Source organism: Bombus pyrosoma, linkage group LG9, assembly GCF_014825855.1.
Source record: "Bombus pyrosoma isolate SC7728 linkage group LG9, ASM1482585v1, whole genome shotgun sequence".
In the NCBI taxonomy this organism is placed as follows: domain Eukaryota; kingdom Metazoa; phylum Arthropoda; class Insecta; order Hymenoptera; family Apidae; genus Bombus; species Bombus pyrosoma.
The window spans coordinates 7,878,252-7,897,319 of NC_057778.1; the positions used below are offsets into that span (position 1 = coordinate 7,878,252).

Below are 19,068 nucleotides of genomic sequence, written 5' to 3' on the forward strand. Positions count from 1 at the left end.
GGTTTGCACTTAGGAATCCTCCGTTATCTATTGCGTACGGTCATTCAGAACAATACTTTTCCATCGCGTTAAATCTCTCAACTACAACTTAACTCTGCTTCGTACGACACGGGCATATCATCCAACGCTTTTGTTATATTTCATGACGGAAAATATTTACAATGTACTTTTAATAAATGTATCCACCTTTGGCATCCGTGGGTTGAACGTACTCGTTACTCGATGTAACACTCTTCACTAGGTTATCATTGTGTAATAACGAAGTATCGACGCTGACACTTTCCTGGTTATAAGCGCTAGCCAAAAAGGTGCTGGATGGGGTAGATGTTTCCACTAATGGGACTACGGTTGTTGCGGGGGAATTAGTAAAGCTGAAGAAGGAAGAGGACGAAGGGAAAGAAGGCAGCGAGGGCAACGAGGGAAACGAGGCCAACGAGGGAAACGAGGGCAACGAGATGTTAAGATTTTGGAAAAAATCGCCTATCGGTCCCTTTTGTGTCTGAACGTGACTTTGAACCAGAGGTGTATTGGTTTTAACTACTTCGGACACCGTATAAGATTCTACTGGTTGCGATGGTGACACGATTTCCACTGACTTCAATGGATGCAACGTCACGGTCTCTACGGATTCCAGAGGACGTACCGTTGATACCGTCTCTACGGATTGCACTGGATGCACAACATGTTCAACTGGTGTTAGAGTTCCCACGGTTTTCACCGATGGCACAGATTGAACAGAGTGCACGGTATGTTGGACTGGCGTGGTTTCCACCGACTTCACGGTTTCTATGGTATGCACCAAGTGCGCCGGTGACAAGGTTTTCACGGATTGCACCGGCGTGAAACTATCCACAGTGTGAGTTGATTGCAGAGGAGTTAAAGTTTCCACGGAAGATATATGCTGTGGTGGAGAAAGCGATTCCAGGGAAGAGACAGAAGGTGAGGAGTACAAGGTGTTTACAGGCTGTGCATGATGCACGACGTGTGTAAGCGAATGTGGAACTTGATATGTTGTAGGAAATTCGACAGGTTGTGGGAAAGAATAGGAGTTTGGAACATTTTTACTAACTTGGAGTTTAAATGAAAGAGGTAGAGGAACATCTAAATTTAGACCGTGATTATCGGATGCTATAGGATTAAGTCTACTGTATCCAGTTGAAACAGTCTCAAAGGAATTGAATCCTGGCGAATAAAGAATGGAAGGAACGTGGGAAGGAACATCATAGCGGGGCACGTGGACGAGTCCTCCGTAAGAGGTGTATGTGTTGGGTAATGTTTCAGTTAGCAGACCGCTGTCAAAAACATTTTTCCTTATAGTTGTTGTAACCGAGGAGGGGGCTTGCACTCTACCAGTAAAATGTGTAACCTCTGCAATCAAAAGGTTACAATCAATTACGATTGATTAGAATCAGCAAATTTAATGACGACGTTGAAACACGATAATTTTCTAATAACATAAAATTTATATTATAGCTTAACTGTGGGAGATATGTATCATTTATTTCCAAAGAAACATCTTCAAAATGTTTGGTTTATAAATTATTCAGGATGCAAAATATATATATAGCTATAGGTCATGTTACTGACGATTTACCGCGGTATTTCAAAATTCGGATTACGTAACCTCACCAAAAATATTTCTTCAATGTGTTATCGTATACTTTAAATTTAAAGAGGTATCTAGTGTAAAAGAGCGTTTACCTTTTGCGATTGGTGCATGTTCAACAACATTCACAGTTGATGGAGATACATCATGGACTCCGGTCTTTACGTTTGTGACTGCAGATTTCACGTGGGAAGTGGCTCCTGTTCCCACTGTGCTCTGAAAATTTTTAGATTAAACGTGCATTATCAAAACAAAGTAATTGTTGGGACGAACAGATTATAGAGAATATCGATATACCTTAACATTACTTTCCGGAGTTCCATAAGAAGTTGCAGGCGGTATAGCAGTCGCTGTCTACAAAATTATAATAATTGGACGATACGATATTTTCTAAAAGTTAAAAATTGTATACATATGTTATATATATATGTATGTATGTACCTTGACTCCTTCAACAGGCACCGAAACCGTGGTGGTTGATACCGTTTTCTCTGGTACCAGGTAGGTATTAATCGCTTCAGGAACCTAAATAGAAACATAATTTATAAATTAATTTCTATCATTGAAAGGAATTCTGTATAAGAATTCTTCAACTACAATTTTCTACTATTCTATCCTCTATTAAGTTTATTTGAGTTACATGAACAGTATTAGAGACTTCATAAGACAGTACCGGTGCGGAATATGTGTTGACATCACTGATTGGTGACAAGTACTCATTGTTTAAGGGAACACCTGGTTGATATCCAGGAGGTCCATAGACGGTCTGTGGTATCTCGGCGTAAGAGTTACCAAGGGATTTTGCGTCTTCCACTATGTTCTCGTGATGATGATGATGGTCGGTTCCATAACGTGGATCACCAGGTAGGATATTCCTCTTTTGCTTCGGCAACGACAAAGCCGAGGAAGCCGCCAGGCAAATCTGAAATATTTTTGATTTTGACATATTTTTCAAATTTCAAAGCTGGATATGCAACATTAAATATGATCATTTATGAATACTCAACTGTGAATCAATGTTCAATAAATTGTGTCGAAATGAAAACTATGAGTTGGAAGATACAAAATTTAAACAATATACTTTACGTAATAAATATTTGATTATACAGATCTCTATGAATGGTGTTTTAAGGGGATAATAAAAGAGGATCCTTACCAGAGCGATGAGCAGGAGCCTCATGTTAGCCGTATGATGTTTGAATGAGGAGTCGAGTATCATCCCAAAGATATTTCGACCTTTTATACTCGGCCGATGCTCCCTCCAGTTTATTTCGCAATCCGATGGCATTGGAAGAACTAGATTTTTTAATTGACTTCTCTTGAAGGCCTGCGTCAGGGAGATGATCAGTGGACAAAATGTTACTTGAATAAATCCTCTACTGTGTTGGTGACACGAAACACGGATCAAAGAAACAGAACTTCCAACTTTGTTTCAGTGTTGGTGTTCTTCTTCTCCCCCTTCTTTTCGCGCCCACAGTCTTTACTCTCAATATTTAAGCGAACGGAGGATGATTTATGCAAATCTCTATACATTTCCTTTCTCAACTTTGGTCTCTCCTTTTACTTTTTCAATCTTTTTCTCTTTCTTTCTTATCGACATTCCGTGAACGCGTATACACCCATTATCAAGCTTCGTTAAAAGAAGAGGAAGCTTTTAAAATAGTCGGATAACGAACGTCAAACTTTTGTAAGATTTAATGGATCGTTGTCAACGAACTTTAAATAATTCGTATAATCTCTCTGATCGAACGTTAAGTTCGCGACAACTTCGTATTTTAATATACATATCTGACAGGTATCTTACATCACAATGTTTTATAACTTTCCAAATGCAGAAGACGCATTATGATGATCCTTATAATTCTTTTTCTTCCAGAGAACAGAAAAGCTTTTATGCAGAATTTTACGATTCTGACGACAGAGCAAATTTCGTACCATTATTACACAAGCTGATCTTATAGACGACTAACTGTGTTGTAAAGAGTTTTAATTTTTATGTTCAAAAAAATTTGATTGTGTGTGTAGTGTTCCTGAAGCTAATAGAAATAACTGTGCAGTTAATTTGCATTCAATTATTTATTTTAATTAGTGCAAATTTCTTAACTTTGAAAGGACATGCTCATAGAAATTTCTTTGTAAATAAGACACATCTCTCTTGATTATTTTCTCCATCACACTATTTTTCATTTACACGTTTGTTTAATCATAATAATTGTCGTTCCACTTAACTATTTGAATAATCTTATTATAATATTTCTTGTTAATTTTGCTAATTACGTATGATTTGTATCGTTCTACATTAACCTACATTGTAATTTTTAATTCTTTCATTATATTTTTGTGCTTTAGCTAAGAGATTTGCTTCTTTTCTGGCAAGTGAAAACATGGATATATATTTATGGCTCAAATAGCTAATGGATGGATTTGTAACCTTGGGAAGCGAGAATTCCACTGTCCACACCTATAATATCTTGGCCATACCTGAAATAGGCCTGTTTCTATGTGATGAATGGACTTATCCACAGGATAACAAAAACACTGGTATTGCATTAATTGCATAACGAACAAATCGTGGGACGCGCATATTATGAAATCCTGATCTGTTAGAAATTTAATTGTATAACAGTGTTTGTATAAATTTTAGTCGACAATTAGTCTTACTTATTTTCTACAGTTATAATTTCTTAAATTTTTTTTAGGGAATGCCAACAACATTCGGCTACTTTTTACACAGACAATAAAAAGCAGTATAATCAATTTTTTGTGAGTTGTTGGGTTATTCTTTCAGCTTTTTTTAAAGACGAGTTTCTCGTGTAAATATCGTTTACATATTGTTAAGTTTGAATTTCGCGCGTCAAGTCTCTGAAAGCTTTGAATGCATAAATATTGTAGCAATAGAAATTGAGTTTCTGGCCTAATAACATGGTGGCTCTATCTGTTGTTAGAACTTGAAAGTATCGTCTGAGAACCAAGAATGTTGCCTGTACGTAGATTTCTTTCACAGTAGATAAACTAAACACTAAACTAGTAGTTAGGAGTCAAAGAAAACCATTCGCTTAAGTCCATAAAGGCTGCATCAACATTTTTATAAAATCACATAATTATGCAAAGAAATCTTTTCCTTTTTTAAATGAAAATTTACTATAACATTTTCAAGGTTAAAGATGATTTTGGAGGTAATTGCACAGTGAATTACGGTGAAAGTGAAGGCATATACGATATATTACCGGCAAACTCGCCATCACATGCAAATACACGAACTTACTAAACGAGAGTATATTATATTATGTTCGTTTATATGTATTGGTTATAATAAACTCACTTCTCCGGCGAGTTACGGAAGGAAAGGCTATCAAGCTCGCGCTCTAATTATCCTGATTATCTTCCATCCGTATCAATTGGCGTTTCACCCAACTGCCGCAGAAAAATACCAAATTCCCTTTTCTCTTGTCATTTTTCTGACTTTGCTTTAATTTATTTTGCATTTTGAGCAACAAAGTGGAAGTAGGTTCTTGCGGTGGATAAAATTTCCAAGTGATTCCATTCTAGCGTATGAGATTCGATATCGTATCTGACATACTTTGGGTATTAAGTTCATGCACCCTAGTTGACAATTATTTCTGTTAACAATTATTCTATTTTATTCTTTAATACAAGAAAGTTGATAGAAGATAGTTATATCGTGATAGGTAAAACGAAATTCGATTCGATTCGATTCGATTCTACAGTCGATTTATATGTCAGACATGAGTGCCTCTCCTCTCACGAGGCACTCTTTCGAGAGGTTATTTTCGTTTTACACCTTTTGCCACTTTCTGCCTTTCTCCTGAAAGACGAACAAAATAAAAATTACACGATATAGTTTTTGTGCTCTGCTACTTATTAATATCCCACTACATCAAAAATCGCTGTGGAATTTAATTACGTGTTAAAGGTAGATATATAGTATATGTTCTGCACGAAATGTAACCAATAGATACTTGATTTCGATACGAGATCACCAGTTTTCTTCGAAAGTGAGAGGAGAAAGGGCTGAGCGGATAATGATTTTACTTTTGCTTTTGTACTGAACCGGTTTTTACTACCCTTACCAGAAGACTATACGGCTGGCACCGATATTTCTGTTTTTAGATTGGCATATATACTTTAATGTGCTTACTATGACGCATCCATGCCACGAATAATCGAATTATCAAATAAGACTTTATTTCGAGCGATGAATGAAGGAAAAAGAAGTTTGTTAGAAAAAACGTTCGATTTCTTTTAGAAATGTAATAAAAATTTACATATATAAGAAAAAGTTAATCGTGTATGGGAGGCCCAATTAATACAATCTTCGATAGATTCATGACATGCCGTAGCAGTATCTTGTTACTTGTATAACATAACCTCGCTTTATTTTATAGATAAGCAAAGACAGCAAGTCCTTTCCTCGCACGAGTGCATGCGGACAGATACAGAGCGGCGCGAGCGTAGAAAGAACCAGATGATCCAGATTAGTCCTTTTACTTTGGACGTTCTTTTAGTCTTTGATAATCCTTTCACCGTTCTCTCCTTCGGCCGTGAATCGCCTCGCGCGGTTCACATATCAGAATTGTCGATTACTCTCACCATTTTTACAACAGGAAATTACACTACGACTTCGCGTAGGAAGTACTGCTACCTAATACGATCTCCTCGTCCGCGGAAGACTCATAGAGGAAATCCGAAAGACGATTGTACTATTTAGCGACGCGTGAAAACATTTTGCATAGCGAGATTAGATAGCCGAATTGAAATCGCTTTCAAAGTATATTTACTTAATCGATTAATACTCTGGAATTTATATACAGAGGACATATATCTGCAACAAAATATTTAACAATATTTCCAGCTCTTCAATGAATTGTAGTATTCTCTGCAGATCTAGAAAGTCGATCGAATATAATTTTAAAGCTAAAAGGTGAACGGTAGTTGTCAGACAATAAGTATCGTATACATACACTTGAATTTTCTAATTGAATTTTGATTCTTAAAACAATCATAATGACCACAATAAAATGTCATAGCGCAAGATTGTATGAAACTTTCGATCACGTACGATTGTACATATCACGCGCGATATTAACGAGCTCCGAAGACCGTATAATTTACACGCTGAAACTGTTGTCAGGTAATTATTTGAAAGAAAGATTACAGTATCCAACATGCGATGAAAGAGCGTAACACGGTGGTTCTCAATGGACTCATCGCCATTTATTCTTCAATGCGAAGAAGAAATTAATGGACAAAGGTATTGAATCATCAACGAGAGAAGCTGCTTGACGAGGTTAGTTACGGAACCAGGAATTCCATTTCGATTGATGGAGGATGCGCATTCAGAGAGGATCGATTTCAATTGCACTTGAAATCAAGCGTAATGTTCGTCGAGGGAGACCGGACGTAGCGGCGGTCATTGAACTCACGGAACGCTACGAGAAAAGTACGGAAAAAAGGGGAGAAGCGGAGACAAGATTGGAGAACGTAAGCCAGTCGGAAAGAGAGTGCTTTCTTCGTGAATCGGTGACGGTGAAGGTCCTCGTATATAAGTAAGTGCTGGTAGTGCAATTGTCAGTGTGACTCGTCCCATCGGAAACACCTATCTGCTTACACCTACGAACCGGATGACAATGTGGCGAATAGTAAGTTCATCATCGACAACTAACGTATCGCTAAGACCATAAATCGTCGATGTATCAAGGAAATCTCGGATCTGCAGATTGGCCATTGTGATATACCGATTTTGTATCATTTTCATTTTTATTGCGATCTCGTGAAGGTGAATTCCAGTGAATTAAAGAGAGTCGGGGTTACAAAGTGTAACTGTTCGACTCTTGGCTTGATCCTTTTCATTTTTCTGTCAAACTGGGCGTGCGTCCCAAAAGTGATTACTCGAGAGAGATCTGGGAGAAAGTACTGCAAATCCTCTGGCTTGAAATGCATTACTCACTGGTATACGCAGATTATATGTCGATATTTGCTGTTCTGTATTGTGTAGAATACAGTTGGAGTGAAAGTTGTTCCCACTGTACCGTTCACTTGTGTTAACAATAAAATCGATTGATATAGAAAAATGTTTGCCCAATTTTTATCTTTATAGAAAGATCAAAAGATGAAAGGAATTTCTCGTTTTTAAGCATTTTTTAATAACCGAAATCGAACGCGGTTCGATGAATTTTAATCGCGATTACATATTTGCAGTTCTTATTCACTTTGACTGTGGCCGCCGCGAGAGCTTCTCATTTTTCATCCCTGGAAGGGCATGGTCTTGTCAGTGAACCAAAGCTTATCTCTCAATCGGTTCATCTGAAGGAGATACCGACGAAGATCATCAAAGTCACAAAGACTGCAGTTGTCAAAGTGCCAGTCCCTTATCCAGTCAAGGTATTTTTTCTCAAAACGTAACAGTCTTTTTTATTAACTTTATCATCAATTTTTAAACATAAACATACATATTAATCTTAAAAAGCAGTCGAAAAACACCAAAATTATTCGATCATGTAGCCCATAGCGTGAACTTCAAACGAATATATCCAATCCTTTTTTCAGACCACGAACTAAACGATCTTGTTTCTTCCCGCAAAATCAGGAACCGATTGATCTTCTCTATAGGTGGTTTCGTTGATCTAGAATTCCTTTCTCTTTTATAGGTACCCCATCATATACCTGTTCCGGTGCCAGTAAACCATCCTATCGCAGTTCCGTATACGAAGCTAGTGAAAGTCCAGGAACACGTGCCAGTCGAGGTATCCAAGCCGGTTCCGGTTCCGATTCATCAGCAAATACCGGTGGTGGTGCCAAAGGCTGTCCCGGTACCACAACCGATTCCGGTTCCTCATCCGGTAACAGTGAATAAGCCTGTCTTCTACCCAGTGCCACACCCGATTCCATATCAGGCGAGTAGCCATTCCGAGGGTGGCATCGGTGGCGGAGTTAGTGGATATGATTCCGAAGGTCATGGAGGCCACGAACCGGAAAGCTACAGCTCTTACACGGTGAATCAGCAAGGTCACGATCAAGATGGACAAGGAGGACACTTCCAACCCTCTCAACCTGATTATAATTCGCATCATTGAATGCTCTTTGCAATTTCAGTTGTACATACGCTGTACTATTATGCCTGATTCGTTAAGTTTCTGTTTGTAGTTTGTTCTTGTTGTCGCTGTTTATCTTTTGCTACATTTTTTTAATAAAACTTTATATTTCGTAAACCCACGGTATCCTAGTTATAGATCCTTCTAACGCTGGTTATCGTATTACTTCGATTAACTACCTCTCGAAAGAATAATCGAAGTAGCACAGTTATAGTTGAACAGTATCCGAGAAAAATGTCTCGGCTGCGACGTCGAGCGATCTTTCACGCTTCGGTAAAATGGAAAGTGAACTATCGTGTTACGGTTTGATGAGTCACACGACTGGTTCAATGTCTGCATGATCTATATCTTATGCCTAGATCATTTCCGATCTATTCCGGGCATGAAAAATCGCTCATGTTCGATCCAAGTATAGCGAAGGGATCGTTCAGTTCTAGCGCCAAGTATCTATAACGGGTCATTCAATTAGAACTACCGCGGAATTCAATTCCTATTTCTTGTATCAGGAAATTGAGCTGGAAACACTATTTCCGTAATACATTTTTACAGGTATATTTTTTTTTTTTTTTTTAGTGTTAAGGAGTTTGAAAGAAACATTACTCGTTTTAGTATGAAAAGAGAAATTTATTATTTCTATGATGTAAAATAAGCGTCAAATTACATATACAGAGGAAAAGAGAACTAATTACATCGCGATAGAACAATTACATCTGACGTCACAGAAGTGAGACGCTCAATTGCATTTATTCATTTCACGAAGAAGTCCGCTGAATCATATCTGACAATTAAGGACACTCGGAATGGATTACTAATCGTTCCATTATCCAAAGGAACCAATCTTCGTGTCATCGTAGGTACACCGAGATCCAAAATAAAATTTCGATAAAGTAAATAACACGTGAAGTCGATGTTCACGACTTTGCTTCGAGAGTTCTTCGTTCGTTCGATCTTGAGGAGAATCGTAGCACGGAATTTCTCTGTCAGCAATGGAATCCTACAGTTGCTCGGGTTTTAAGCAACGATATCCTTATTTCGATGACCGAAGCTAGCTCCCTCGAGTCCACGAAAAGAATTGATGTTTACCAGGAGGAGTAGCCAGAAGGGTAACTACCGTGGCCTTGCCATCCATTGTTGTATTTCTCAACGACCACTGTAGGTTGTGCGACCGGCACTGGAATCTGTTTCACGACTGGAACAGCATATGGAGCTGGTACTGGGACCTTGACTGGTACGCTGACTGGAACAGGGACTGGCCTGTCAACTGGGATTGGGACGTGCTTGGTCACTGGGACTGGGTAGGGTTTCGGGACGTGAACGGGATACGGACGATCGACTGGGACGGCTACTGGTACCTGAAGAAAAGAACATGTCAATGGTTAGATGAGCAACGTTCAATGATCCTTCATTGTGTCCATAAGGGACACATCGATGATGTACTTTCATCAAATTTACGATAAAATTTTGATATTTACGATATCTACGAAAATTTTGATATTTTCTTAAATAGAAGCTAGCTCAAAATGGTTGACCGCATAGATTGTTGCAATTCTATATTATACATATACATACGATTAGCAAAAGTAACATAATCGATCGAGAAATGCACGTAAAATGAAGTCGTTCGATTTGCAAAGTTTTCTAAGAAAGCCAGTATGCACGTGTGAGATTATTCTCGGCTTACGAAATCCTAGCACTCATTTACATTGAAACGTTAATTAACGTCCGATGATGAAGGCGCTGACTGCCAATCATGCGAACAGATATTCCGCGGTAAATAGAGCGTGATTGGGAGCTCGAAGTTCTCGAGGTTCTCCTTTATACTAGTTGCCTTGATTTCGATAGGAACGCGCATCAAATTGAATCTGTTATGCAAATCGGTCGGAAAGCTTCCGTAAAAGATTCTGTCACTCTCGATTTCACGCCGCGACGACATAAAAATTTCCCTATCTATGTTACGTTTTATTTTTCCAGAGCTTTCACGATATAGGTTAAGATATTGGAACACTTTTGTTCGTTCCTATATTCGACCGGTTGCTAATGAGTGAATCAAAGAAATGCAGATCTTTACCCTAACTGGGACAGGAACTTGTCTCTCAACGGGAACAGCGACTGGATGTGGCACTGGAACTGGAACTTCCCTGGTTAAGACGGATACTTGGCTGACTGGCACACCGCCGCCGTAACCACCGCCGTAACCACCGCCGTAACCACCACTATAACCACCGTAACTACCACCACCATATCCCAATCCATAGATTCCTCGTTTGTCTTTTTTTGTTTCGCCTGCAGCCTGTTCTTCGGCGAAGGCTACCGCCAAGAAGGCGAAGATGATGACGAGCTGAAAGAAAGATAATAATCAAATTCTAAGAAAAGAGAATCACTCCTCATGACGCGACAAAATCACTTAATAGCACAGAACTTTGTTTTAACCATAATGCTTATGTTTTAACCGTAGTGTATCACTAATAACAGAACAGTTTCTATTTGAAAAATAATCTCGATTAATCTTGATGCATTCAATTTTCGAAAGTATAGGATAGTTTTGTTTCAACGAAAAAACCAAGTCCTCTCAACTGCTGCTGGGTAAACTCGGTGTTGATCGTCAACAGAGACTGATCCTCAAGATCGTCAGACTGCCAAGATGTTCAATTGCTCACCTTAGCGTTCATGATACTGCGCTGTTGGAGTTGGTTCGTCGTTGTTTTGCGACTGATGAGATACCAAGAAGATCCTCTGCTTTTATACGGTGTGACGACCACGACGAACCCTTGAGCAGGTCGGAGGTGGTGGGCAGTGTCGGGCCTACAGAAACGGTGAGAAGAAATTGGGCGTGGGGGCAAGCAGAGGTCTCCGAAAAGCAATCCAAGGCAAAGCTCTTTCCGCTCGCTTTTTGTGAAAGATACATTATGGCCTCCCTTCACCAATTCAGATTAATACTTTATTGCAATATTTTGTTGAGTTTTTTCTTAATTATATTTCGAAGAGTTAAGCTGCCATTAATCAGTTGCAAAAAGTTTTCCTCTTTCTGGTACATTCGATATGAAGCTGTTCTCACACATATACTACCGGAACATCCCTGACATCGGGGGAAACAAAACGGAGGAAAGTCGACAAGATTTTTGGAAATTTCATTTTATCTTTAGGAAGACTTCACGAGCGCAAAATTCTTGAAATAATTCAACCGCGGGAAATGTGTTTCCCTTTCCTTTGGAACTGAATGCTACCATTTCAGAAAGTGACCGAATTTTTTGCGGGTTCATGCAATGTTCGCCATTTACGTGGCCACCTGTCCAAAATGATCTCTGAGAAACTATAACGTGCCAGGTGATTGTTACGTTAACATCGTTATAAACGTATACGTGACATAATACGTATGACATAAGTATGGATTTGATACACCAAATAAAATACTGGATCGAAAAAAGATTAGGATCGTCATTTCTGGTTTTAGCTAGATATACTTCGTTGCGAGTTTAATCGTTATGCAAATAAAATGACGTAGTGCAATAAAAAAAACATCGAGATGTTTTTAAAGACAAGTAATAAGGTAGAAAATATCAAGGTGGACCAAAAATACGTTTAGCGTGATCAAGTGTCTGAATAATTTTTTTACGCACGTTACGACCGCTTTTTTTCCTGAAATAAATTAACGATACCTGTGTTGGATAAATATCATCCTGAAAATGCAAATCGTTTAATTAACTCAAGCAGTTTGTATAATAATCGAATTTTCTTGTTTCTGACAAAATCACATTTATCTTAACAAAAATCAATCAATATACGATCAACGTCCAATCAAACTTTTGCCCACGAATTGTCTATAGTCTGTACATTTCAAATTGAATGCAAATTGTAGCTCGATGCGATCCTAATCTACATTTCTACGATGATAAAATTTCGATGAAACTGTCTATCTCATAAATGATAGCTGTCGTCCGATTTGATGAATTTCAAATGTTTGCGCTTGATATTTCGAACTACATCGACGATCCTCCTGTGCAACAATGTTGGCTTGTTATAAATGGGAAGACAGTATTAAGCAAGAAAAGAAAAAAAGGGTTCGCCCGTAGAAAATTTATGCAGAAGAACCCTCTGGACCGCTTTGTTCGGAGACATCGCATACCAGCCACATAATCCGCTGAGATTCTGAGCAGCGTAGTCCCTCTCGTTTACCTTGTTCTTATTAGGCCGATTGTTATTTTGTACTGTTAACGTCGATGATTCATTACCTTGATCGGAATAAGTAGATTTTTCTAACCCCTTGGAAACGCTACGCAGATAAGATGTTTAGTGTTACAAGGTCTGTAGCGCCTGCAACAATGTTAATTGATCATCGCAATGACTTATTTCGTCCAAGCAGTCGTGAGCGTGGCTCTGCCGTACCTTCACCTGAAAAAATCTGTGTGCGCGCTGTATTTTCGAACGATACTCTTACAATTAGTGCAGAGTTGTGGGAAAGAGGATAATAATCTTTTAATGTTAAGCATTCTAGTGTTTCCAATAAAAGACATTCTGAACAGAATCAGTGCTTTTCAATCGACTGACATTCGTCGAAACATCAATCTTGATTCGTAGCTACGGCGCGACGTATGCAACTGGATCGGATAGAAATTCAATTTTCGAAGGTACGAGACGGTACGAATCTTCACGGAGGAATACGCACGTCGTTCGTTGCATAAATCGTTTCTCGGTCGGTTTCGACACCGGAAACTGGCTTTGTCCTTTTCCCTTCTTTTCAGTATACAAACCTCCACGGTCCGTTTGTTACGCGCTCGAGATGGGTTCGTTCCTCGCGATTGCACAACCGCAAACAACCAACGAAAATTCCATATTCGAATTTCGCTACGTTTACCATAACAGGTATTCTGATTGTTCTTACGTTTATGGATCAACGAGTTTATAGGGTGATCCCGAAAGTGGTATTAGGTAAAAAGATATCGTTAACGAGGACTCTACATGATCAAACATTTTCTCGAACTTCAACAGCAATTCATCGATAACATTCGAACTGCAAAATTGATTTTGTCTCGTATGAAAACGTATGGTAATTGCGAATGAAGGAAAGTAACAAAGTGGCAAATACGTTTTACCGCCGTGTTACAAATACAACTTGAACGCGTATCACCAGGTATAAATCTTTATTGCTGGCCGTACACCTGAAAAGCGACCAATTTGTTCCATTTTAAGTGGGCAAAAGGGAACGTAACGATTGCGCGACTGACCGATCGCGTGTAGAAACATACCAAAAGTTTCACGTACGAATTATGTTGGTCTCATATCGTAACGATCTACGACACCGACCAAACCGTTTATTGTCATGAAAATGAGCATGATCGGTTCGTTATTACATAACAGAATGGCACTGGATTTCACTCATGTATTCTATCCAAAAAGAAAGTAAACTTCGTTTCCGTCCTCGATGTCGATATGTCGTCGAAATTGAAACGCCGAAAACTACTCCCACGAAGGGGTTTAACTTTATTGGCCAATCGACAAGAAATTTCGAAATAGCTAAATACCGATGAACTGGTTTTATTCTCTGATCGCGCTTCGATTGTTGGCTTTCTTTTTAAGGGAATCATCCTTGATCCCTTAAATGTTAAGCAAAACATTTCTATGCGATATCCTTACGTTAATGTATACAGATTTGGACAAGTCGTCATTCACTTGATTTTAACAAGTCTGAACTCATTCTGGACTGTGTGTAAATCGTAATTTTCGTACAGCTTTCTAGGCACAAGATATAGTCGTATAAATAGCACTCTAACGTTTCACAACGTACTTTCGCACTTTAGAACTCCGAAATGTGGCTCAAATGTACAACATGAATACATTAATAATTGAGAAGGTCGATTTATAAAAATTATTTCGTTGTGAAATTTTCGCACGGGAATACCGCGACAAATATTGACAAGAACACGTTTCTTGCCAAAGGATAAATAACTGATTCTCGAAATATATCACTAACTTTTGACGTAACATGAAGATTAAATGAAATACGCAGATTTATTATTTTAACGTTTTCGTATAAAATATTATTCAAAGTTAATTGCAAAAAAGAAAGACGAAGAGAGAAGAAAGAAGCGGATCGATTAATGCCTAAACTTTCTATCTATCGATTTTCTATCGAAAAGTTTGATATAAAAATTTGATATAAATAACGTGTAGATCGCATAATGTAGTTTTAGAAAAATCTATCAAATTTTGTTAAATTTTATCTACCAAACATTAAGAATTACTTTCATAAAGTGAACGTAGTTTTCTACCCGGAGATGAACGAAATTAATCAGACAAGAGGAATTTAACCTGATATTCGAGCGACACGCAGGCTGCATAAAAAAATTCGTTTCGAGGTTGTTTTTCTTTCGCGCTAACTTTCGTATAGAGAACGGAATAGCCCTTACATAATTACGATGTTACTCGAGTTTTGATGCTTTAAGCGTGACATTAAAAAAAATATTGTGCAATCGTTTAGTATGCGATAATATGCTGAGTTACACGTTCTCAAGTCGTTGAATAACTTACCATCAATGATAGTTTCATTTTCGGTCCATAATGTATGATAGAAGATAAAGAACCAGATGGTACTTCTATCTATGTGATATCCTGTCGAATATTTCTTCCGTAATAGTTTATCGAGACACGGTTGACTAATTCGAGAGTTGGAATAAATCTTCCAGAATGACTCAATGAAAGAACGTGCATTTGCAAATTTCGCCAATAAGCATCAAATGTTAACCGAGGAAATAACATTTCGAATTTGTATTACTTCCATCATTGGGTTTACATGGATCTAGAAAAATGTATAACGTCGACGTGATAAGGTCGGCAATTAAGGATCACGTTAATTAAGAGATGTTGTAAGCTGATCGGTATGTATGAGGCAGATAATGATTGGCACAACGAAGTACTTTCTAAAAATTAATAACTATTTGCATGCGTTCTTTAGGAGTGAACGGGGATGAATAGTGCATTATGAGACATAAACTGAAGTATCTGCATTTTTAATGCCGTTTTCTTGTACGATTCCACGATAGACTCTTTTGTACGAGGATATATCTGTGCGTAATGAATAAGAAGTGTACAGTTTTGTGCATATCCTTTCAGTAAGAGCGAAGCAGTGAAGCAAAATTCGGAAAATAGGACGACGGATGTAATCCGTGTCGAAAGCAGAAAATACGCTCTAAAATATTTTACAAGTTATTACAAGCAATTGCAAACAATTCGGGGAAATAACCTACCATAAAGGGCAGGAATTCATTTGATGGAGGCATTTCATTAGCGCGCCGCTTTCTTGGAAAATTTTCTGTAGCCTTTTGTTAGTTTAATATATAAAAAATCTGTCTTCTATATATAGATAGAGATAGATAGAAATCCAAAGGAAAGTTCACCGCTTGACCTGCATTCCGTGAACATCGTGAGATCTTGAAAATTAGGGTAAGGGAGGTTCCCAGACCGCGCGAAATCGCAGTCAAGGTTCGGTTTGGGAACATTGCCAACTCGTGGGTAGTTTCTATACAATGGTGAATCAGATAGCGCTCGTAAAAGTATAGTAATGGGCTGTCGCGCAAGGAAGTGTCGAAACGTTTTATACGCAGATAATTAATACCGCAGAAATTCCTAGTCATTAATGCGACACGGCAGAAGCCAGCCAATAATTTTAAGATCGGTCGAGGTCTTCGCGCCATCGATGCTACCCTCCATAGATTTCAAGTATTTCTGTTTTGTTGCGTAATTTATACCACACGCCAAGTTCAGTTTATTATATTAGTTAATAATTTATAGTAGCTATGCCCGTTTCAAGGAAACAGAAGCTCAATCGTTCGCCTGTGCGATGGAAAAAACTTGATGCTAATTGACGTAGTAATACGAACACGTAATGTAGCGATCATTCCTAAGCAAATATGAAATTACCAAGCGTTACAATCCGCGCGTGGTAAATATATTTCGTAATAGATGACTCGACAATCAACGTGCAAAATGCATTAATCAACATCAAAGATCGAAGAAATGGTTCGGTCAAAAAGAAATAACAAAACGTTACTTTAAAAAACATTTATAAAATCAGTTTATTGCATGATTCGTGTCAACTACGAAGCAGAATGTGTTTTCGTACTGCTCTCGTCATAATGTCTTTTGCGATGCTGCGGAAGTGGTTAGGTGGGAATGGATGGGTGGCAGATTGAAAGGAAAATTCATCTAGTAGTGTCCCAAGCCGTATCCTTTAACAAGGACTGGGACTTGTTCTTTAACGAGAACTGGCTGTGGAACGACGACTGGAACCGGTTTGGGAACCGCGACTGGAACGGGATGAGCCACTGGTACCTGCAAGTAAACAGTAAATAGAGGATGAAGGAAAGCTTTTAAAATGTGTCCCAAAAGGAAACTCGAAAATTAAATTTAATTAAAGCTTTACCATATTCGGATCGTGGCTAATTAATGAAAATTATGAAGGAAGTCGAAAGAATCGGTTCCTTTAATTTACCTTGACGGGGTATGGGGCGGGCACGGCTACAGGAACCTTAACTGGAACCGTGACTGGGACTGGTTTTTCGACTGGAACCGCGACCGTCTTGGTTTGCACTACTGGGTACGGCTGGGGTACTGGAACGGCCACTGGGACTGGATGTGGGACCGCAACTGGTACCTGAAGAAAACATAGTGTCATACACGATACTGGTTGGACTTTTCGTCTTAATACAGATGTTTAATTCTAATCTCGTTTAACGCTGATATTGTAATGTTAAGTTTTATAATAATAGGTTTGTAACAGGAACAAAGACTCTTCTCGGACAATTTCCTCACCTTTACGGGGACTGGCCTGTCAACGGCGACAGGGTATGGTTTCGGGACTGGAACTGGAACAGCGATAGGCTTTTCTTGAATGGCGACCGCAACACTGCCATGTCCCAATTCACCACCGAGCAGGCCACCACCATGTCCCAAACCACCATAGCCCAAACCGAGCAGACCACGCTTCTGGACCGTTTTGTCTTCGGCGAACGCCACGGAGATCAGCATCACGAATACCTTAAGAATGAAAAATGCAATATGATCGATTGGCCAAAATCGTTTCTATACCGAGACATCAATCGTTAACGAGATTTAAGACCCTCGCGGGATTTAAATAGGACGATAACTTCTCCAAGACAAATTTCTTTTTCGAGACGCTCGAGATCGCATTTTCACCAAAAGCTCACAGAAACTACGTGTAACTACGAGCACTGAATATTCTCGAGATCACAAAAAGAGGCGAACTTTAAGTCAACGCGGAGTTTGAGTGAAACGTACCAGGGCCCTCATGGTAAACGATTGGCTATTACTTTGGCTAGTGCGTCTTGACTGGTAAATTAAATTGGTTCTGTCGCATTCGAGGAAAACCACCCTTTATATAGGGAATTCACTTTCATTTCACGCGTACACCCCGCCAATGAAAAGCCAATGGCCGTTCGGTGCGCTATCGCCACACCTACTATATACTATTTACCCACTGTACAGCCACATACCGTTACACATTATAATACATAATGTGCACAGGGAGTTGTATAACACGCCAAACGTGCGCCAACCGGGGCTAGTAAATAGAACGCGGGCACTTTATGCAGATAGGTATATATGCGCGAATACATTTTCGACCTAGCTCCGTGACTCTAACGAGAAGACTCAGAGTCTGCGGCATATCGATCGAAGGAAACGCGCGAACGTGAGACACCTGAGAATTTGGATCTTTTTCGGCTATAGATCGTGGCAAGTCTTGCTCGCATTTGGGATCATTCGCGACAAATACTCGTGCGCATTGTGAAAAATGTACCGTCTATTTCTTGTAGCTAGTTGATCGTTCTTCTTTTCTCGAGAAACACTTCGAATCGGTAAGAATAGAACAAAGTTGAATCAAGTCGATCGACTCAAGTGACTAAAAGCCAGAAATTCGAGAATGTTGTTATTCACTGAATTCGTGATTCTATCTTTGAACGGAGTCGTCGAAAAAATCCTTAATCGAGGAAATACGAAATAAGAGAATGCTAAATAGAAACTGTCACCTTTTGGGAACACAGTATTTGACGGCTAATCGATCGGCTGTAATTAATGTTGCAATTAATTGCATAAAATCGGAGGTGCATGTAGAAAATCGTTACGCAATTACGCAATATAGTTGGGCAGAATAACGAGTCGTAGCTGGTGAAACAGGAAAGCAGGAAAATTTTACGTTCAGAAATCTCTACTAGCAACAGAGATATTTCCTAATTTCGTCTCCCAATTCGTGTGCAATTTTCCAGTCTCGCCACAATTTTGTGTATGTATACGTATAATCTGTGTGAATTTTATTTCTATCTTCCGATAACATTTTGA

The 19,068-nt window shown here is 38.9% G+C and overlaps 4 protein-coding genes and 1 long non-coding RNA gene across 7 annotated transcripts; 2 read left to right on the plus strand and 3 right to left on the minus strand.

The window, feature by feature from the left end:
• Window positions 1-110: 110 nt before the first annotated feature.
• On the minus strand, window positions 111-2,894 carry LOC122570970. The gene is made up of 6 exons (XM_043734052.1): window positions 2,763-2,894; window positions 2,280-2,528; window positions 2,048-2,131; window positions 1,904-1,960; window positions 1,702-1,822; window positions 111-1,368 (listed from the first exon to the last, which is right to left on the minus strand). Exons 1-6 carry the CDS (start codon window positions 2,892-2,894, stop codon window positions 170-172), a joined length of 1,842 nt encoding a protein of 613 aa, XP_043589987.1. The 3' UTR covers window positions 111-169.
• On the plus strand, window positions 1,682-4,870 carry LOC122570976. 2 transcript variants are annotated; one of them, XR_006317926.1, is made up of 4 exons: window positions 1,682-2,107; window positions 2,335-2,470; window positions 2,716-4,589; window positions 4,764-4,870. It is a non-coding gene; the product is annotated as an uncharacterized LOC122570976 (long non-coding RNA). The 2 variants fall into 2 exon arrangements; XR_006317927.1 differs by lacking the exon at window positions 4,764-4,870 and having other exon boundaries at window positions 2,716-4,233; window positions 4,306-4,420.
• A 294-nt stretch (window positions 4,871-5,164) lies between these two features.
• Window positions 5,165-8,781, plus strand: LOC122570972 (zinc finger protein 512B-like). 2 transcript variants are annotated; one of them, XM_043734055.1, is made up of 4 exons: window positions 5,373-5,390; window positions 6,013-7,266; window positions 7,826-8,008; window positions 8,275-8,781. In XM_043734055.1, the coding sequence occupies exons 2-4, from the start codon at window positions 7,249-7,251 to the stop codon at window positions 8,698-8,700; spliced, it is 627 nt and encodes a 208-aa protein (XP_043589990.1). In that variant the 5' UTR covers window positions 5,373-5,390; window positions 6,013-7,248; the 3' UTR covers window positions 8,701-8,781. The 2 variants fall into 2 exon arrangements, with proteins under 2 accessions (XP_043589989.1, XP_043589990.1); XM_043734054.1 differs by having other exon boundaries at window positions 5,165-7,266.
• Window positions 8,782-9,321: 540 nt separating this feature from the next.
• On the minus strand, window positions 9,322-11,413 carry LOC122571199 (cyclin-dependent kinase inhibitor 1C-like). Its single transcript, XM_043734643.1, has 3 exons — window positions 11,376-11,413; window positions 10,787-11,056; window positions 9,322-10,070 (listed from the first exon to the last, which is right to left on the minus strand). Exons 1-3 carry the CDS (start codon window positions 11,385-11,387, stop codon window positions 9,798-9,800), a joined length of 555 nt encoding a protein of 184 aa, XP_043590578.1. The 5' UTR covers window positions 11,388-11,413; the 3' UTR covers window positions 9,322-9,797.
• Window positions 11,414-16,762: 5,349 nt separating this feature from the next.
• LOC122571200 (cyclin-dependent kinase inhibitor 1C-like) lies at window positions 16,763-18,065 on the minus strand. Its single transcript, XM_043734644.1, has 4 exons — window positions 18,010-18,065; window positions 17,524-17,748; window positions 17,204-17,365; window positions 16,763-17,043 (listed from the first exon to the last, which is right to left on the minus strand). Exons 1-4 carry the CDS (start codon window positions 18,019-18,021, stop codon window positions 16,918-16,920), a joined length of 525 nt encoding a protein of 174 aa, XP_043590579.1. The 5' UTR covers window positions 18,022-18,065; the 3' UTR covers window positions 16,763-16,917.
• Window positions 18,066-19,068: the final 1,003 nt, after the last annotated feature.